The sequence below is a fragment of the Bombina bombina genome, chromosome 2, assembly GCF_027579735.1.
Source record: "Bombina bombina isolate aBomBom1 chromosome 2, aBomBom1.pri, whole genome shotgun sequence".
NCBI classification, from domain to species: domain Eukaryota; kingdom Metazoa; phylum Chordata; class Amphibia; order Anura; family Bombinatoridae; genus Bombina; species Bombina bombina.
The window spans coordinates 188,339,845-188,363,054 of record NC_069500.1 but is presented as its reverse complement, the minus strand read 5'-3'; the positions used below and the strand labels follow the sequence as shown (position 1 = coordinate 188,363,054).

Below are 23,210 nucleotides of genomic sequence, written 5' to 3'. Positions count from 1 at the left end.
ATTAAAAAGTGTCAAAAAACACATCAAAAATACATTTCAAAGTATAGTTACATTCATAATAACACCATCCAATAAAAATTATTTACAAAAAATATTGCACAAAAAAGTGCTCAAAGATATGAGATCTCAGATGTTAGAAAAAAATGGCAGGCAAAGGACTTTAACATAGACATACATACATACATATACATGTCTAAATATGTATATATATAAATATATCGGTATATATGGGTACATATGTATTTATATGTGTATATATGTTTTTGCAGACATATATACATATAGAAACACATAAATACATATGTATATATAGACATTTAAAGAATGCATTAGAGCTATTTGCAACTGGTAGTAGATGAAAACATGAAAAACAATATTTATGCAATGTTCAGTGTTATAGTATTTACTGTAAATAGTTCACATTCCAATGTTCTGCACATAGCAGAATATATTCTAAGTATTTTTAAATAGATATTCCTAAATATATATGTATATATCTTTACCTATATATAATTATATACTGTATATATATATATATATATATATATATATATATATATATATATATATATATATATATATATATACAGGTATAAATATATATTGTACAAAAAAATACCATCAGATATATATAGAATTATTTATTTTTGAATGAATAGAACATATTCTGCTATGTGCAGAACATTGGAATGTAAAATATTCATAGTTTCATGTCGGGTTAGCACATATGAGAATAGGAGTTATGGTTAGCACGCAAGTCCACTTATTTTTCTCCATTGACTTCTATATGGGAAGAGCTTATCTTTTGCGGGACAATCTAATTGCGCTAGAAGTAACCTGTTTGCGTGCGATGGGTTAGGACGAACATGATAACTTTTTACTTTCAACTCATACTACCAGTGCAACCCGACGTGCACAAAGATTACTTGTAGCACAATTATGCTCTAGCCAAAGCGCTAAATAGTGCTCCACTTGTAATTTGGCCCATAATGTGATGGAGGCCCTAGATATATACAAACAAGCACATTAGAGCATTTTAGCACTTTTATGTCTGTTTAAAATACCTCTACAATAAAATCCATTTTCTCCTTTTTAAAAAGAGATGTCTGTGATATTTTTTACACAGATTTTGACATAAATGCTGCCTCACTTTCAAGCAAATGGGTCGAACCGGGTAACATGTCCTGTAAATCTAAGCTTGGTAGGTATTTCTATAGTATCTTGTTAAATAAACAAAATAAGCTGAAGCTTGTTTTTGTGAATATATTTTACTAATGCATTTCGCTTTCCTGCACTGACTAAGGTGTTTTCGGGAAGCCCATTTATCACAGAGCTAAGAGATTTTACATCTACATAAAGATATCTCCTATGTGGCCAGTTAATGTCATGGTTATTTACTAGAGTCTATCTTGCTGTAAAAAGAGGGAGAAACAAATGCAAAATAATTAATGCAGCATTCTCCAAGGAAAAACTCCCTGTGCTCGCAGCTTGATAAATTGATATTCAGATCATTTATTTATAAGACAGCTGCATAGTCTGTAGCACTGTAGAAAAGATTGATATATTAAAATCAAGTGTGTCTACTGGTGGTACTTTACAAGCAGCGAATACTATACACTTGTTATTTATGGGGGGGTTCAAATATAAATCATCTTAATTTAAATCTTCTATATGTCAGTTATAAAACATTTGCAGGTAATAGTGTCTGCTTTTTCTATAGATTTGTTTCCTATCAGATCAAGTCTGTATCCTCTGAGTATTCACCCAGTACTGTATGTTTTATTATAGATCTTACACGCTGATAATATAATGTAATATCAAGGGGCCTAGTTATCAACGTGTCTACTTTTCCTGCCTTCGCCGGCCCAATACGCCCGCCTAAGCTCGCCTCACATCGCCGCCGCAGACCTGCAAAAATTCACCTAAGTTATCAAAAAAGCTGTCAAAAAGCCGCGCACCAAGTACGGGGCAATGAGCAGCGGACTGTGAGAGTTATCACTCATTCGATCTCGCTGCTCTTCGGCTTTTTCACAGCTTTCTTGCTAGCCTGTCACTAAGCACCCACACTAACTACACTGTTCTACCCCCTACACCGGCGCCCCCGGAGCCTCCCGCAACTCAATAAAGTTACTAACCCCTAAACCGCCGCTCCTAGACCCCGCCACAACTGTTATAAATGTATTAACCCCTAAACCGCTGCTCCTAGACCCCGCCGCAACTCTTATAAATGTATTAACCCCTAAACCGCCGCTCCCGGACACCGCTGCCACCTACATTATACCTAGTAACCCCTATCCGGCCCCCCCTATACCGTCGCCCTCTATAATAAAGTTATTAACCCCTATCCTGCTGATCCCACACCTCGCAGCAACTAAATAAATAGTTTAACCCCTAAACCGCCGCTCTCTAACCCCGCCGCAACCTATATTAAATTTATTAATAATTTATTAAAGTATAGTGTAGTGTTAGGTGTAATTGTAACCTAGGTTAGTTTTTATTTTACAGGTTAATTTCTCTTTATTTTAGCTAGGTAAGCTATTAAATAGTTAATAACTATTTAATAGCTATTGTACCTAGTTAAAATAAATTGAAAGTTACCTATAAAATAAAAATAAATCCTAAGATAGCTACAATATAATTATTATTTATATTGTAGCTATATTAGGGTTTATTTTAAAGGTAAGTATTTAGTTTTAAATAGGATTAATTTAGTTCATAATAGAAATATTATTTAGATTTATTTAATATTTAAGTTAGGGGGGTGTTAGGGTTAGTGTTAGACTTAGGTTTAGGGGTTAATAAATTTATTACAGTGGCGGCGGTGTAGTGGGGGGCAGGATAGGGGTTAATAAATGTATTATAGGTGGCGACGGTGTAGGGGGGGCAGATTAGGGGTCAATAAATTTAATATATGTTGTGGCAGGGTCCGGGAGCGGCGGTTTAGGGTTAATACATATATTATAGTTGCGGTGGGCTCCGGGAGCGGCGGTTTAGGGGGTAATAACTTTATTTAGTTGCGGCGGTGTAGGGGGGGCAGATAAGTGGTGTTTAGACTAGGGGTACATGTTAGGGTGTTAGGTGTAGACAGCTCCCATAGGAATCAATGGGATGTCTGGCAGCAGCAAACTTGTACTTTCGCTATGGTCAGACTCCCATTGATTCCTATGGGATCCGCCGCCTCCAGGGTGGCGGTTTGAAAACCAGGTACGCTGGGCCGTAAAAGTGCCGAGCGTACCTGCTAGTTTTTGATAACTAGCAAAAGTAGTCAGATTGTGCCGCACTTGTTTGCGGAACATCTGTAGTGACGTAAGAATCGATCTGTGTCGGACTGAGTCCGGCGGATCGAAGTTTACGTCACAAAATTCTACTTTTGCCGGTCTGTAGCCTTTGATAACTAAAGCGAATCAGCCTCGCCACAAATACGCTGCGGAATTCCAACGTATTTGAGGTTGACGGCTTAATAACTAGGCCCCATAGTCTCAAAGGGTATACAAGTTAGGTATGAAGTCTTTATATACATTCTTGCCAACTGTTCCAATTTTCCTGGGACAGTCACATTTGTCTGGCTTTAGATGTGGGCTAGGCATGTATTTCTGTGGCAATCAGACATGAGGTGTACACTGATCTTATAAATATACTGTTTATGCGCTGCATACTGTGGTATCTTAGTCTCCAATATATACATTAGCAGAATAATAAAATACCCAAAACGGAGGAACTTGCATCTGTAAATCTCCTGCACTTTACACATTAGATCAAATAATATAATAGTTTGTGTATTTTGTGTGCAATTTGCATCAAGGTTTTGTGGGCAAATCGTGTATGCTGACTACTCCAGGGACGTGCACTCATAGGAGGCAGGGGAGGCAGTGCCTACCCTGCCATAAGTGGCCAAAGCTTAATTAAATTTTAATTTAAAAAAAAAAAAAAAAAAAAAAAAAGGAAAAAAAAAAGATTTTCCCCCCATGTAATGCTATGGAGAGGCGGGTACAGGAACGCTTCTCTCCATTGCAGTACATGGGTCAAAGGAAAAGTTGTGCTGCAGCGCCACCTGTGTTCTGTCAATATATTAGCAGCAAAAATTGGGACCATTAGGAGGCACCCCTCTTGATGCCTCCTAGCAAGTGAAGGATATATAGATTAATCAGAAGGAGGATGCAGTGAGCAGGGTCATGTGACACAACTGGAAGCTGAGGTAACCTAAGAACAGATGACACCAAGCAGAAGAGTAAAGTAGTATTCTACATCTCTTGTGATTCACAAATTGTGTTCAGCTACAGCTCATTAACAGGGGGGGACAGTAAGTGAGCATAACCCAATACTGACAGGAAGTCAAAGGGTCAATTCAAATTTAAATCCATAATTTAAAACCCAGAGTTTGAAGTTAAGTGTGCAGTGTCCACATTATTTAAACTAAAGTTTTTGACATTGAAAATTGCTAAGCCTCCCTTTTTCATGGTTATTTTATTTAATTTGGTACAAACTCCATATATGTTATGTCTGTTCAGTCAGAGGATGCAGTATCTAATTTTATTTTTATTTGTGTCTCCATTTATTTAAAGACTGCTGTTGACTTGTAATTCACAAATCAATTGAAAGCTGTTGCATTGTGTTTTTAATATGTGCTGCTTTTATACAAGTTTATATTAATAAAAAGGAGATAATGAGTCATTTAAAAAATATATGTAATTATTGCAGTTAAATGTTTTTAGAAATAATGCCACTGTAAAGTAACTGGTTAAACACATAGTCAAAGGGAGACATTTAAAATTAAACTTTCATGATTGAGGTAGAGCATGCTATTTTAATAGACTTTTCTAGTTATTTATATTTTGAGAATTAGCATCAACTGTTACTGGCCCCATGTCAGCAAATCAAATTAGTTTTTGAAAGGAACATGAAAGTCATAATTACATTTCCATCATTCAGATAGAAATTGCACACAAAAAATAAATAAATAAACTTTCGATTTTACTTTTATTATTATGTACTTCATTCTTTTGGTATCCTTTGGTGTCCTTTGTTGAGGAGCATACCTAAGTGGGATGTCCACATGCTTTTCTTGAACACCATATTGCAGCAGCTGTGTTGGCAGTATTGATAACTTGTCCTTTGTGTAAAACTTGTATGGTAAATTATTTCTATTTTTACAATACAGTAGTGAGTAGAGAAGAGATTGTGGATCATTCTAATTTCTTAGTAACTGGCACTGTGCCACAGAATTGTGTGAGTGTGTATGTGAGCAGAGTGTGTGTGGGTGTCAGTGAGCAGAGTATGTGTGCTTTATTCTCCAGGTAATCAATACATTTCCGATGAGCTTGTGCTTTAGTGCAGTGTTTCTCAACAATGGTCCTCAAGTACCCCCAACAGGCCAGGTTTTCATTATAGCTGAATCAGTGCACAGGTGAAGTAATCAGCTGATCAGTAACTCAGTGGTTACTAACTTGCTCTCACCCATCACCTGATTATGTCACCTGTGCACTGGTTCAGCTATCATTTAAACCTGCCCTGTTGGGGGTGCTTGCGGCCCTCTGTACATGTGTTTCTCCGTCGTATCATATCTAGTGCCTCACCAGCCTCTGACCTCACTGCACGTCACTGGACTACTCCAATAACCTGCTTTCTCTGCTGCAAATGATTAATCCTGATTTTTTTTGCATAGGTTTGTAATCACGTCTATTTATGTATCTATCTATCTGTCTGTCTTTCTCACTCTATCTATCTATTTATCTATCTGTCTGTCTATCTATCTGTGTCTCTCTCTCACTATTTATTTCTCTCTATGGGGCCAATTTATCAATGTCTGTCCGACATGATACGCTGTAGCGTATCATGTCCGACAGACATCGCTGAATGCCGACAGCATACGCTAGCAAGGGGTGTCAATCAGCCCGATCGTATAGGATCGGGCGGATTGCAGACTGCAGCCCCAGAGGCAGCAGACCAGTTATGGAGCAGCGGTCTTAAGACCACTGCTTCATAACTGCTGTTTCCTGCGAGCCTAATGCCTCGCGCGGAAACAGGGGCATCAAGCTCCATTCGGAGCTTGATAATTCGGCCCCTATCTATCTATCTATCTATCTATCTAATTCTATCTATCTATATATATATATATATCTAACAGTCAATTCACTTTAACAAACATTTTAAAAACTCAGATTATGTTTGCTGTAAGACTTTGCATGTGCATTGCATCGATTGTTTCCGGGTGAAAGAAAATATTTGTGCATAGTTTAATGCTAGACAATGCAAACATTTGCTTTCATGATTCAGATAGTGCATTCAATTTTTAACAACTTTCCAATGTACTTCTATTATCTAATTGGCTTTTTTCTCTTGGTATCCTTTTTTGAAAAGCACACCTTGGTAGACTCAGGAGCTGTAAACTAGCTGCTGATTGGTGGCTGCACATATAGGCCTGTTGTCATTGGCTTACAGATGTGTTTAGCTAGCTCCTGGTAGTGCATTGCTGCTCCTTCAATAAAGGGTACCAAGAGAATGAAGCAAAATTGATAATAGAAGCCAATTGGAAAGTTGGTGAAGATGCATTCTCTATCTGAATCATGATAGAACATTTATGGGTTTCATATCCTTATAAGGCTTAACTATACTAATAGAAGTCTATAATTCTAATTTGTTTAATTAAATACAATGTTTTTAGCAGCTTCCAGAACTGTGTGTGTGTGTGCCTATATGTGAGCTGCTCACACAAGAAAGCAATCGTTTATCATTCAAAAGTCTTACTTGTCATCTGTGTGCTAGCTTTCATCACATTAATTTAGACATGAATAATATTTTATTTTAAAATAAATCTTTACTAGAATTGTCACAATGGTAGTTGTCACTCCCCAACAGTACATTCTCTTTTCAGAAATAATTACTTTTGTTCTCTATATAGGTTTGCCATATTACCTCACTAAGGAGGACACTTATGAAAAATGTATTTGTCATAAAGGGTATGAAATAATGCTTTGTTATAGGAACACTGATATATGTATTTTTACTTGGCAATCTGGCACCCCTACCCTAATCAGGTCTAGATTACTAGTGGAACGCTATTGTTTGCACACGAGCGATAACAGGTTTTCGAGGAGCACAAGTTAAATTCCATATTACAAGTTGAAAGTAAATGTGCATGCGTGAGAGCAATTGCAATTTACGCTAGAATTATTGGTTAACTGTTATGCTTGAATAAAAATTTGCACAAAACACATAAAAAATACATTTAAGAGTACAGTTAAACTCATAAAAACACTGTTTTAAAAAAAAAAAAAAAGTTTAGGTATTAGAAAGAAAAAAAAAGGACTGTAAAGGACTTTAACATAGATATACATACATATACATGTCTAAATATTTATATGTATGTGCATATATATACTATGTTGGACGTACTATACGTTCCGTCAAGAACAGGATATTAGAACATCTCAGAGGCACTGAGATGCAGGCACAGTTATCTCAAAACACTTCCAACAGCATCATCAATTAAATAGTAGATCATTTCATTTTTAGGCAATTGAGCACATCAGGAGACCTTCCCGAGGTGAAACAGGGTGGCTTTGCCAGATCGTAGGGAGGTCTTCTGGATTTTTGAATTACATACTAGATTCATAATGGATTAAACAAAAAATGTATGCAAATCTATATTTTTTGTATTCTTGGCACACACGAGTTAAGAGAGCAGGAGTGTATTGTATTGGCTAGCTGAATAATTTTTAGATAAGGTGTCTTTAAATAGCCAGACAAACAGGAGATTTATAATAATTGACCAAACACAGTTTTCATGAAACGTGTCTGTTAATTTACTATTTAAGAACATTTAATAAAACTTGTGTATTCTATGAAATAAGTGGTTGAGTAAAATATTTTATTGTACAAATGCCCAAGATTCCAGAGTGAATCTAGGGACTGCCACAACTCCGCCCATGACCATCAAACCTACCCCCCCCCCCATAGCTGAAAATTGTTATTGTTGGCTCTCCAATTCCTGCTAAAAGTGGAAGAACAGACTCAAGACTTAACACAGCTGTATTCCACACAGTAATTATTTGCACTCTATAGATCTATCTATATATGTATTTCTCTCTATCTATAGCTATTAGGCATGTGCATCAGTTTTGTTACGAATACAGATTTGTTAACGAAAAATGGATATTCATTTTGTTTTCACAAAACAAATATCTGAACGCACCATTAAGCAAATGAATAAAATACTGACGAACTTCATCAATATTAATTTGCTGCCCTTAAAGTGATGGTAAATCTAAGCTTTAACAAACGCTAGGATTTACCATCACTAAAAATCAAGGGGAGTTGCTAAACTCTCCCTTTTTGTGCCGTTGCACAGCAGTTTCGGCCATGCACGACACAACAATCTTCTACCAATAAGGTGGCACTTGCACCTCTGAACCACTGCTATTGGTTCAGAGGTGCAAACGTCACCTCATTGAAGGACATTGTTGTGCTGTGGGCGGACAGAGCCGCTAAATTTATTGCTGTGTAATGGCACAGAAATGGTGAGTTTAGCAGTCTTCTTTACACGGTTAATGAACCAAACTCCCCTTGATTTTTAGTGATGGTAAATAATAGCGTTTGTTAAACGCTTGGATTTACCATCACTTTAAATTACCTGAGGGGTTAAAAATACTAGAGCAAGCTGGGGAGCAACACAAATCCCAACCCTTCTAATTGCTTGCATATAGCTATGTGTTTAACCTCTGTAAAGTCAGCTAAAAGGGGCAGCACACTACTGTGAGCTAGCTGAACACATCCAGTGAGCCCATGACGATAGGCATATGCGAGTAGTCACCAATTATCAGCTATCTCCCAGTAGTTTACTGCTGCTGTCGAGCCTACCATGGTATGCTTTTCAACAAACAATACTAATAGAACAAAGTACAATTAACAACAGAAATTAATTTAAAAATATCTTAAAATTGTATGCTTTATTTAACCATGAAAGTTTAATTTTGACATTTGTGTGCTTTTAAACTCAAGCATCCAAGTGTGAGCAACAGTCAGGGTTTAAAGGACAGACGCCTATAAAAATAATAATGTAATTATCATGTCTGCTCAGGTAAGTCACATATATTCATATTATTTATAATTTCAGGAATAATAAACCATTTTCCAGATGTTTACAGTTTGGAGACTGTATTCTTAGAACTGCTTTGTTGGAAAATTCTGACTTCTGTTTATGACTCATGCTTACTAAGTGACTCTAGAAAAGGTCTTTTATACTGAATGCCATGTAGAGTACAATAAAGTCCTGCCCCTTGCACTGTTATTACTTGTGTCTGTATATTTATAAAGCAATCAATTTACTAGGTCTTTTTGGGTCAATACTGTAGTTATTTATCATGTTATGAAAGAAAGTCTGAAACTGACATCTCAGGTTTCTTTTTTTGGTCATAAAATGTCATGTTGTCTGTAGTAGGTGATATTTACATCTACAGGACCAATGTTTATAATGTGATATATTGATCATTTGTAATCAAGGGTCCATTAAAAGCAGTGTATTCTTTTATACTACATGTTGTAAAAAAAACAATACTTTTGAAAGTTTAAAAATGACTATATGGCGATAGAAGAATGGTGCACGGTCTTCACACCCTGACAACATAAAAGATGTGGTCAGATGGTTTAGCAGTGGTGCGGATGGAAATGGAGTACAATAGGTTGCTATGAAAGTCACAATTGTACAATCCCCTTTTAAATCTCAAATTACTGAATATACATCTTGTATGCATTTTGTATTTGGTTGACAGCTGTCACGTGTGGCAATGGAAAGCAAATAAAACTTTGAAATTTGTTATTAAAAATCTACTACTCGTGTGAAACTCAAACTAAATGCTATTGCATTTTCTATTTATTATGCATTTGTTGATTATACTATTCTACTGTGTTTAATGGTCCTTTAAGAGACAAGATAATCAAGCAGCCGCATTTTTTCTTTGGAAAGCCTTCATATGACCCAAGTCCATATTCTCCCTTCTCTAACTTTATTCAGACTAGAGTGACTAACTTCAGTGCATAAGCAACTGACAACAAAATATAAGGGTTATAAAAAAAACATTATTGTACCTATTGCCTCATTATTACACTCATTATATTTAATAATACACAATTCATATTATCCTGTTTAGGTGTGAGTGCAGCAAAAAAATTTTTTTTCTATATGCAGTGCAATGGGTACTAGTGAAATGATGTATAACATTACAAATACCCACTCTTGTGATGTTATCCCACTGTGTATGTCCCTTCCAGTAGTGTATATATATATATATATATATATATATATATATATATATATATATATATATATATATATATATATATATATATATATATATGAAAAAAATAGACAGATGATTGATAGATAAAAGATAAATAGATAGATATTATGCATACATATGTCAATGTAGACACATCTATTATATTCCATGTCCATATGCTTCTTTTTTCTGTATGTAATTTCTGCTTGACTGAGTTTATCAAGGTGGTTTCCTCTAAATTATAGTGGCCAAATAGAAAAAGTTTAATGTACCATTAAGTTTATCATGAAATAATGTCTGTATATTTTTAGATTTTAAATGAATATGTTGTATGTTATTTTAATTCTTCCTTTTATTTTGTGTGTTCCACAGGCAGTATAGTCTACCTTGGTATGATGACTGGAGCATTCTTCTGGGGTGGATTGGCTGACAAGGTGGGAAGGAAACAGTCTCTACTGATATGTATGTCCGTCAATGGTTTCTTTGCCTTCCTTTCTTCATTTGTCCAGGGATATGGACTATTTCTACTCTGCCGTTTACTTTCAGGATTTGGGTAAGAAAAGTTTGTTTACAATCTGTGATTTATTTTATATATTTATTACTCTATTGCATATTTAACCACTTTCAATGAATTAAACGCATAGAAAAAGAAGGGGATACGTTTCTAAATGAAATCTTCTAATAAAATACATTTTGGCTTAGATTACAAGTGGAGTGCAAAAATGTTACTGCAACCCATAGCATTTCCATTTTTTAGTTTAAGGTGCAATAACAATATAATATATATTATTAAAGGGTGTTGTCAGCAACTTCCAGTATTACTTTTAAAAGGGCTAGTGACAATGATCTGAATTTAAATAGTTAACAGACCATTGGTGCAGGAGAAAAAGAGAAATTAAATTGAAACCTAAAAGAGTAATTCAGCATTTCCTATCCAGCACTAACTAATCCCTAAAAAGTATGTGGTTATATAGCTTAAGTGTTAAGGACCAACTTAGCAATATAGTATAAAAACTTAACAATGCATAATACCTAAATACACTGCAAGAAGGAAGCATAAATTAATTGGAGCATTTATTGGAGCAAAATAAAGGCAAAAATATAATATATATGACAATGAACTTGGCCATTCAACTTCTATCATAGTGTACTATGGATACAGAAAAAAGGGGGAGGGGATTCACAAGACTAATAACTTTACTTTCCTTGCCGTCCTCTTCTGCTTTGCTGGGTTTTTTTTTCAAAAGCATATCACAGACTCGCTGTCTAATCCCTGCGTGCCTGATTGCGCCAAAACTGTCAGATGCTTTACCTAATGGGCTAGTGCACTATATTTAGTTCAGTGGTGCAACACAGAACAGAATCAATCACATTTATCAATGAAGTTGTTTAAAACACATCATATTATTATAACTGATATTAACATAAGAAATATCAAAAGAAAAGCACCCAAATCAATAAACAAGGAAGGCTAAGCAGCTGTACTGAATGTATTGATAATTAAGCTTCTTGAAAATTAAATTGATTGATTACACTTTTAATTAAAATAAACTGATTACAATCCATTTGTGAATTACTATCAGCTAGATTACGAGTTGGCGTTATGAGTGAAAAAGAAGCGTTATGCTTCATAACGCTGCTTTTTCCCTAACGCTGCTATAACGAGTCTTGCAGGTATAGGTGTACCGCACACCTTTTTGGCTGTCACACAACGTCAGTACCGCACTTTTAAAAAAGTCCTTTTTCAATGGGACTCCCATAGCGCCGGTATTACGAGTTTGCCTGGGAGGCCAAAAAGTGAGCGGTACACCCTATACTGACAAGATCCGTACCGCCATCTAAAGTCAGTTGTTATGAGTTTTACGTTACAAAGCTGTAGCATAAAACTCATAACTTAAGTGTTAAAAAGTACACTAACACCCATAAACTACCTATTAACCCCTAAACCGAGGCCCTCCCGCATTGCAAACACTAAAATAAAATTATTAACCCCTAATATGCCACTCCGGACATCGCTGCCGTTAAATAAAATTATTAACCCCTATTCCGCCGCTCCCCGAAATCGTCACCACTATAATAAACTTATTAACCCCTAAACTGCCGCCCTCCCGCATCGCAAACACTACTTAAATATTATTAACCCCTAATCTGCCGTCCGCCCACACCACCGCTATAATAAACCTATTAACTACTAAACCGCAAGCCCCCCACAATGAAATATACTAAATTAAACTATTAACCCCTAAACCTCTGACCTCCCACATTACTACATAAATATATTAACCCCTAAACCTAACCCTAACCCTAACGTAACCCTAAGCATAAGTCTAACCCTAACCCTAACATCCCCTAACTTAAATATAATTAAAATAAATCTAAATAAACCTTACAATTATTACCTAAATAATTCCTATTTAATATTAAATACATACTTACTTGTGAAATAAAACCTAAGCTAGCTACAAAATAACTAATAGTTATATTGTAGCTATCTTACGGCTAGATTTGGAGTTTTGTCGGTAACGACCCGAAAAACTAACGCCGGCTTTTTTCTGGCCGCACCATAAAAATAACTCTGGTATTGAGAGTCCACATAAAGGCTGCGTTAGGCTCCAAAAAAGGAGCGTAGAGCATTTTTAACGCAGCTTCAACTCTCGATACCAGAGTTGCTTACGCAAGCGGCCAGCCTCAAAAACGTGCTCGTGCACGATTCTCCCATAGGAAACAATGGGGCTGTTTGAGCTGAAAAAAAACCTAACACCTGCAAAAAAGCCGCGTTCAGCTCCTAACGCAGCCCCATTGTTTGCTATGCGGAAACACTTCCTACGTCTGCACCTAACACCCTAACATGTACCCCGAGTCTAAACACCCCTAACCTTACACTTATTAACCCCTAATCTGCCGCCCCCGCTATCGCTTACCCCTGCATATTATTATTAACCCCTAATCTGCTGCTCCGTAAACCGCCGCTACTTACATTATCCCTATGTACCCCTAATCTGCTGCCCCTAACACCGCCGACTCCTGTATTATATTTATTAACCCCTAACCTGCCCCCCACAACGTCGCCTCCACCTACCTACACTTATTAACCCCTAATCTGCCGACCGCAAAGCGCCGCCACCTACGTTATCCTTATGTACCCCTAATCTGCTGCCCCTAACACCGCCGACCCCTATATTATATTTATTAACCCCTAATCTGCCCCCCACAACGTCGCCTCCACCTGCCTACACTTATTAACCCCTAATCTGCCGACCGGAGCTCACCGCTATTCTAATAAATGTATTAACCCCTAAAGCTAAGTCTAACCCTAACACTAACACCCCCCTAAGTTAAATATAATTTACATCTAACGAAATTAATTAACTCTTATTAAATAAATTATTCCTATTTAAAGATAAATACTTACCTGTAAAATAAATCCTAATATAGCTACAATATAAATTATAATTATATTATAGCTATTTTAGGATTTATATTTATTTTACAGGTAACTGTATTTATTTTAACCAGGTACAATAGCTATTAAATAGTTAATAACTATTTAATAGCTACCTAGTTAAAATAATTACAAAATTACCTGTAAAATAAATCCTAACCTAAGTTACAATTAAACCTAACACTACAGTATCAATAAATTAATTAAATAAACTATCTACAATTACCTACAATTAACCTAACACTACACTATCAATAAATTAATTAAATACAATTCCTACAAATAAATACAATTAAATAAACTAAGTTACAAAAAATAAAAAAATATTTACAAACATAAGAAAAATATTACAACAATTTTAAACTAATTACACCTACTCTAAGCCCCCTAATAAAATAACAAAGCCCCCCAAAATAAAAAAATGCCCTACCCTATTCTAAATTACTAAAGTTCAAAGCTCTTTTACCTTACCAGCCCTGAACAGGGCCCTTTGCGGGGCATGCCTGAACAGGGCCCTTTGCGGGGCATGGGTTAATAAGTGTAGGCAGGTGGAGGCGACGTTGTGGGGGGCAGATTAGGGGTTAATAAATATAATATAGGGGTCGGCGGTGTTAGGGGCAGCAGATTAGGGGTACATAAGGATAACGTAGGTGGCGGCGCTTTGCGGTCGGCAGATTAGGGGTTAATAAGTGTAGGTAGGTGGAGGCGACGTTGTGGGGGGCAGGTTAGGGGTTAATAAATATAATACAGGAGTCGGCGGTGTTAGGGGCAGCAGATTAGGGGTACATAAGTATAACGTAGGTGGCGGTCGGCAGATTAGGGGTTAAAAAAATTTAATCGAGTTGCGGCGATGTGGGGGGACCTCGGTTTAGGGGTACATAGGTAGTTTATGGGTGTTAGTGTACTTTAGAGCACAGTAGTTAAGAGCTTTATAAACCGGCGTTAGGCCAGAAAGCTCTTAACTACTGACTTTTTTCCTGCGGCTGGAGTTTTGTCGTTAGATGTCTAACGCTCACTTCAGACACGACTCTAAATACCGGAGTTAGAAAGATCCCATTGAAAAGATAGGATACGCAATTTACGTAAGGGGATCTGCGGTATGGAAAAGTCGCGGCTGAAAAGTGAGCAATAGACCCTATTTTGAGTGACTCCAAATACCGGTGGTAGCCTAAAACCAGCGTTAGGAGCCTCTAACGCTGGTTTTCACGGCTAACGCCAAACTCCAAATCTAGGCCTTAGGTTTTATTTTTATTTCACAGGTAAGTTAGTATTTATTTTAACTAGGTAGACTAGTTAGTAAATAGTTATTAACTATTTAATAACTACCTAGTTAAAATAAATACAAAGTTACCTGGGAAATAAAACCTAACCTACCTTACAATAAAACCTAACATTACAATCAAATCAAATTAAATTAATCAAATACAATTATCTAAATTACAAAAAAAAAAAAATTACACAAAATAAAAAACAAAATTATCAAATAAAGAAAACAAATTACTCCTAATCTAATATCCCTATCAAAATACCCCCCCCCCCAAAAAAAAATAATAAAACCCCTAGCCTACACTAAACTGCCAATAGCCCTTAAAATGGCCTTTTGTGGGGCATTGCCCCAAAGAAATCAGCTTTTTTACCTGGCAATAAAAATTACAAACACCCCCCAACAATAAAACCCACTACCCACCCAACCAAAACCCCCAAATAAAACTCTATCTAAATAAACCTAAGCTAATCATTGCTCTGAAAAGGGCATTTGGATGAGCATTGCCCTTTAAAGGGTATTTAGCTCTTTTACGGTGCCCAAACCCTAAGCTAAAAAACAATAATGTAGAGCTATGTTCACCTCTCGCTACTTAAAGGGACAGTAAACACCAGAATTTTTGTTGTTTAAAAAGGTAGATAATCCCTTTATTACCCATTCCCCAATTTTGCATAACCAACACAGTTATAATAATATACTTTTTACCTCTGTGATTATCTTGTATCTAAGCCTCTGCAAACTGCCCCCTTATTTCAGTTCTTTTGACAGACTTGCATTTTTAGCCAATCAGTGCTGGCTCCTAGGAGCTTCACGTGCCTGAGCTCAATGTTATCTATATGAAACACGTGAACTAACGCCCTCTAGTGGTGAAAAACTGTCAAAATGCTTTCAAATTAGAGGCAATTTTTAAGGTGTAAGAAATTAGCACGTGAACCTCCTAGATTTTGCTTTTAACTAAGAATTCTAAGAAAACAAAGCAAAATTGGTAATAAAAGTAAATTGGAAAGATGTTTAAAATTACATGCCCTATTTAAATCACAAAAGATTTTTTTTACTTTACTGTCCCTTTAATAATATAACGCTTGATGTTACAATCTCTTTATCTTTCTTTTCTCTTTGCACCATTACCACCAGTATTTTTACCATATGATATGTCACAAGCCGAGTTAAGATTAATTTAATAGCTGTTCTAACAGAATTGATTAAAAAAAGAGTGAATAGCTCACAATGTATCGAGCTAGGACTTAACAATAGTATGAATTATCATTCTTATATATGTATTAATCATCGACTCAGCTTAAATGTGGCAAATTAAACCTACAGACCTAAAATTAAAATATTTATATGATCTTTCTAACCCTATATCTTACATTTTATTGTTAAGTTGTATTATCAGTTTTTATCATTTGATTTAGATTGTTGCTACAAATTGCCAACAATCCTCGTTAAAGCACTAATACATTTTTTCTTTATAACCCAACTATGGATAAACAACGACATCCTAGGTTGGAATAGATAGATAATGCATTATTGTGCCTCCACCTATCTCAAGTATCTTCACGTATATAACCTGATACACCCCTCAGCGTTTTTAAGTTGTATGTGATTTGAAATAACATTTTAAATACTTTTTTTCATATCTTTGCTGATAGATATTAAAAACTATTGCTCTATAATTTAACAGCCCAAGAGGAATGAGAGTGCTACACAAGTGTACAATATCGTCAGTCTAGTACTGATTACCCAATTTGTTGCAAACTTTGTACACAGCACCCCTGCCAGCATAAAAATAGCATCTGCAAATTATATTATTATTAAGCAGAACAAAGCTATTAGTTACAGGATTTATAAGAGTGTAGCGCTAACTGTAGCGCAAGTGCGATATGTTGTTTTTTTAGGCTGGCTAGATTGTCTTCAGCCTCTTTAGCCTCACCAATCCTTATGTTATTAAATAGTATTTAATAACATAAAGACTGGCGAGGCTGGAGAGGCTGAAGACAATCTAGGGAGACCGATGAGATTCCATAAGAATGTTCGCCAGCCCTTCTTTTTCCCTGGTAGAAATATATATAAAGTCACTTTTTACTGCATTTTCATATGGGAAGGAGATGTACACATTACAAAAGTGCACAATTAATTAAGTGCATCGTTTAAAAATCATACAAGACTAATAATTTAGCAATTCACACAAAAATAGGCAGGAAGGGGGGCGGAGCTAGCCTGTGAGGAGAGCGGACGCAACTTAACAAAGCTCCTGCTTGTTTAGCTTAATATAAAGGTTAAAAGTGGTTAAATTGCTCATATTCCAAAACTTATAGGCACTTTGGTTGAGCCGAGGGTAGACAGATCTGAAATATACAAAATAGGGCATTTATTCCCTGCTGCCTTTGCCTGAGAAGCTATAGTGGCTTGTTGCGGTCTGAGACACTAACGAGGATACTATCTGGGGTGTGTTAAACCCTCCCTGGTGCTGGGGAAGCAAGACTGACAGCGAGAAGGTACAGAAGCGGAACAGCAGCAGAAGTACCGGACTAATAGACCCATCTATAACAGTGACTTTGAGAACTACTTGGCGCGAAAATCGCCATTACACAGCTACGTCACAGGAGCAGGACGATGGAGGAAGAGCGAGGATTCACGGAACAGCACAACCTAGCGACCCTAACAGCTGGCTAAAACAAGCCCCTAGACTATTACAGGTGCCGCTACAGAGTTGGTTCTCTCTACCTAAGAGCGGGCAGTGACAGAGTTTGTTCCAGAGGGTTGGGGCTCCGCTACGGAGCAAACATATAACGTCATAGTAGCTGCTGATTTGGCTGTCTGCCAATAACCGGAATCGTCTGCACGGGTGGACCAAATAGTACCCGCAAAACCAACTGTGAGTACCCGGGGCTTCAAGGAGACAGAACTGGGTTAAGGTACACTTGAACAATATTGATGTGGGAGTGTTTGTTCCCTGCATGACCACCTAGCTGCAGCTTTCCGGAGCTGAAATAAGAGACTGCTTATACCCAACCTTTCTCTGATTACACTACTTAAGCCAATAACTCTGCACCTAATTAGCTCTATAATTGTCTGAGGGATACTTTCTGTATACAGGGCAAATAACAAAGTTTAATGTAACCTGGGACACACTAGATGCTCTCTTCCCTTTACTGGCCCCTCGGCCTCAACTAAATTGTGCCTCATACCTATATTGTGGCTGTTTGTAAACTGAGACAATATTCTAGTCTCTGAACATTACACATCATATATTCATATAACCCACTTCTTCATATCTCCAACCAGTTGGACCAGCCTGATAGTTTAGCTTGCTATCTAGCTCAATGACTGGATGCACATCATGATAGCTCCTGATCCTATTGAGGATGTTGGGGGCTGTTTTTGATTTGATACCCCTTAACTAATGAGAGATATTTTCTAATCCCTGCCACGGAGTTTGCTATAAAGGTTGGAGGAGGCACCGGGAGCGCTTTGCTGTTGGCGGACGGGAGGGCTCATTGAGGCCTGCTGGGTGTCGTGACGAACATGGAGGATTCCCACATGGCTATACTAGCCCTCTTTGCAGATTTTGATTACAAGCTGATGAGCAGGCTAGACCGGCTTGTGCTACTTAGTAGACCTCAGGGCACGGATGAAGATGATAATAGGCTTTTTGAGAGAACGGCTGTGGCACCTGGCGCACTTGGGATAGGCACCCCAGGAAATCCTGCCCGACATCCCCTATCAGAAACCACTTGTCTCTTAGACACTGACTCAGCGCAAGTAAGTAATGAGCACTCACCATATTTCTGTGAGGGGGGAGATGCGGTTGATCCTCGAGACCATGAGTGCCTGCAGGAAGAGACAGCCATGGGGGCCGCTGAGGAAGAGGTCCCTGAGAAGGTGGGGGAGAGGCCCGTGAGTATTCCTGATCCAGAAGTTGTACCTCAGGAGGTGCATCACCCATCTGGGTAGTCCTATGTATTACATTGCCCTGGTGCTTTACAGTGTGACTACTCCGATGCACAAATGTGTGTGCAGACTCCCCAGGGACATGGAGACAATTGTGGGGCCACTTTTAAGCAGAATTCTACTTACCAGAAAAAAGGAGTGGGTTGACTCTCTTTGCCCTTTGTGCGGCTGTGCACTGAGCTCTAGCATAATGCTTCATCCCTGTGCAGTAATCTCAGTGACTCCCTGTCCTTTTTTTATCTCTTCTCCTGCATTATGATGGCAAATTTGCCTGAGACTTTATTGGGGAGCCCATGTATGAACTAATGGTCAGGAGAGAGATGTTTAGACACTATAAGCTTTGATGACTTTTTTTAGGTGACATTTGAGTACTGTGAGAAGGGTTACTGTTGTTTAGGCCCATTATGTAAATGTCAGTGAAGTTGTCCCAAGTACAAAACTATTAAAAAAAAAAATAGGCAGGAAAAAATGAGTATTATTAAGGTGCAGCAAAAATTTGTAACAAAATTGTACACCAAAAATGGATTTTATAAAACACGTAAAATTGTTATGGAGATTACAGAGGAATACATTTTATTAAATATGCATAGCGCAAATCATATTTTAAGTACACTGGATGTGCAAATAAATTTGTAGTTTTATGTACAAAATACATTGCGTAATTGGGCTGAACACAGGAATTCCATGGGCATCTATGAAATTTTCCCTCAAATCCCAGAGTAATTCTATAAACATTTTGCACTAGAGTTCTCACTGTTTTTTCTCGGAAGTTAAAGGTGCGAGTTTTCACTAAAATATTCAAAACACTAATTACTCTGAAAGGAAAACCTATGTATAGAAAAATGACAGCATATTTAAGGAATAGTGCACTGAAAACAGCATAATTAATTTTGTATTAAGCGTAATATTCAAGTTTAAAAACACGCCAGTCTCCCCCTCTGTATTTGCCCCCTCTGCTAAAAATGATTTAAAAAAGTATGTTTTTTATAAGGTCTCAAAAATAGGCTGTATGAGGTGTTTGAAAAAAAACAAAGTGCTGCAAAGGGCTTTAACATATGCATGTATACATAGACATGTCTAAATATGTGTATGTATGTATATATAAATGTATATATATATATATTATATATGTATAGAAGTGTGTACAGATGTATTTAGGTATTTATGTGTTTTACTGTATATGTTCTGTACATATTTCACATTCCAATGTTCTTTACTTACAGGATAATATACTTTTTAATGTAAATACATATTTCTATTTATATATATATATGTATACCCATGTATAAAATTATTTTCAATTATACATACTGTAATATATACAGTACATATATATATATATATATATATATATATATATATATACACTATATATATTCTATGGATTATTTAGAATATTTTACAGTATGTATAATGTTTATTAATTTTTTTATTAGTTTATATTTAATATTTCAACAACTCACATTGAAGATAGCAGACTGGCTGGCAGTGACAAACTTGCTGGAGACGGAAGGGTAAGAAAGCTATTGGGAGGAAATCAGGGAGGTGGGATCCCTGCACTACAGAAATATATATATTTTCTTTAAAAAGCCATAAACTGCATACTGGCAGACTGACTGCCAGTACCTAAGATGGTAGGGGAGAGGAGAGAACTGTTTTGGAGGGATCAGGTAGGGACCAGGGGGTGGTAGGGTAGTCCCTACACTACAGCAAAAATGTACCTCACAAGCTGATGGTTTTACTATTGCAGCAAAGCATGAATGTGTCTTAATTAAACTCCATAGCCAAACTCTTGTCTCAAGAAGGAGAAGCCCCAACATGTGCAGACACATCAGGAGGTACAGGGGATACCGCATATGCAACCTGACTAGTGAAAGATCACCTGCAAATAGCAAATAAGACAGGCAAACAGAGAATACTGCCTGTTTTATTTAACGACACTTACACCTCTCAGCTTTTTCTGCATCATGCCCACTACCGTTATCAATTGGCTCCACCCATGCAGATCTAATAGTGCTCAAAAGCCTGCACTTCAGTGTTCTCTACTGCCACCAGGAGACTGACTTAAGAGGTGTAAGTTTTTTGTTTTTTTTAATTAAACAGTGTCAATTATCAAACTGAAAAAAGCTATAGTTAGAGGAGTGTGGCAGGTCCCAACAAGTCTGGGCCCCTAAAACCCCTGAGACCCCTGTAGTTACACCCCTAATACAGAAGAATACATTTAGTTTTGTTCTTTTGTATTGTTTTTGTTATTCCTATTATCATCCAGGACTTTTTTTTTTGTATTGGATGTGAGCTGAGTTCTTGTAGATCTACACAACTGCCAAAGGGATACAAGTCTTTGTGCAAATAAGCAGTGTTATTACATACTATTAACATCTCATGATTATTACTTTATTATCTGTAAACATATTTGAAATGTATTGCTATAGGCTCATAGTTTTAGAGTTCTGCAAATAATATGTTCACTAAGTTGTGGATTCCAACAACAAGACAAGTAAATATTTCTTATTTAATGTCATGTCACCCCTTACCACTGCTAGGAAATCACACACTCATCCCCAGCCCTGGCATACTCCTCTGACACGGTACCTACGCAGATGTTCCCGTACTGCTGAACGACATTGGAGAAAATCACGGAGTTCAGCTGATTTTCTTCATTACAAATTCATCTTGAACTCCTACTACTCTGCCCTTAATCTCCACAAGCAACACTACTTCTCTACTCTTATCTCTAATCTTTCTTCAAACCCAAAACGTCTGTTCTCCACTTTCAATACTCTCCTCCGCCCTCCCCCACTTCCTAATACAACTCCTCTGTCAGCTCAAGACTTTGTCAGTCACTTCATTAACAAAATTGATTCCATCAGACAGGAAATCAGCTCTCAACACAATTCAATTCTCTCCCCCCCTCAAATACTCTCACTCAACCACAGCCCTCATAACCTGAAACTTAGTTCATTCTCCCCTGTTACTGAGGACGAAGTTTCAGCACTTATACTGCGCTCTCGCCTCACTACCTGTCCCCTTGACCCTATCCCCTCACAGCTGCTCCCCTCTCTCTCTGCTACCCTTACCCCTATACTAACACACATTTTCAACCTCTCCCTCAGCACTGGTACATTTCCCTCATCAATGAAACATGCACTGGTCACACCTATCCTCAAAAAACCTTCCCTTGATCCTACCTCCCCATCCAACTACTGCCCAATTTCCCTCCTCCCTCTTGCTTCAAAGCTTCTCGAAAAACTAGTATATGCATGCCTATCCCATTTCCTTATGTTAAACTCCCTTCTTGACCCGCTGCAATCTGGATTTCGTCCCTATCACTCCACAGAGACAGCTATTGTTAAGGTCACCAACGACCTACTTACAGCTAAATCAAAAGGCCACTTCTCTCTGCTTATCCTCCTTGATCTGTCCGCAGCCTTTGACACTGTCGACCACCCTCTTTTGCTCCAAACCCTCCAATCCTTCGGCATCTGTGACACAGCCCTTTCTTGGCTCTCTTCCTACCTGTCAAACCGTACCTTCAGTGTAGCCTTCTCTGGGGCCTCCTCTGCCCCGTCACCACTTTCTGTTGGAGTACCGCAAGGCTCTGTCCTCGGTCCCCTTCTCTTCTCAATCTATACGTCATCACTAGGTTCCCTTATTAAGTCCCACGGTTTCCAATATCATTTGTATGCCGATGACACCCAAATCTACTTCTCTGCACCAGAACTATCTCCTTCCTTGCTAACCCGTGTCACTAACTGTCTTTCTCACATCTCTTCCTGGATGTCCTCTCACTACCTCAAGCTAAATCTCTCCAAAACTGAGCTCCTCATTTTCCCCCCTTCTTCCAAAATCTCCACCCCCAATATCTCTATAACTGTCGACAACTCCATCATTACCCCTACCCCGCATGCCCGATGTCTCGGGGTCACATTTGACTCAGATCTTTCCTTCACTCCTCACATTCAGTCCTTGGCTACAGCCTGTCGCTTCCACCTTGAAAACATCTCTAAAATTAGACACTTCCTTACACAAGACACAACAAAGATTTTAATCCACTCTCTCATTCTTTCCCGCCTTGATTACTGCAACTCTGTCCTCTCTGGTCTCTCCACCTGCCGCCTAGCTCCTTTACAATCCATAATGAATGCCTCTGCCAGACTCATCTTCCTTACACGTCGCTCTTCATCTGCTGCGCCTCTCTGCCAATCCCTTCACAGGCTTCCTCTTGCCTCTAGGATCAAACACAAAACTCTCACTCTTACATACAAAGCCCTCAACT

The 23,210-nt window shown here is 37.6% G+C and overlaps 1 protein-coding gene across 2 annotated transcripts in view; it reads left to right on the top strand.

Moving 5' to 3' along the window:
* The window catches only part of SV2C (synaptic vesicle glycoprotein 2C), a 370,967-nt gene that overhangs the window by 91,230 nt on the left and 256,527 nt on the right, over positions 1-23,210 (top strand). For both annotated transcript variants that reach the window (XM_053701385.1, XM_053701387.1), the window contains exon 2: positions 10,647-10,827. In XM_053701385.1, the coding sequence (XP_053557360.1) occupies positions 10,647-10,827 (181 nt within the window). The remainder of the gene's footprint in view (positions 1-10,646; positions 10,828-23,210) is intronic.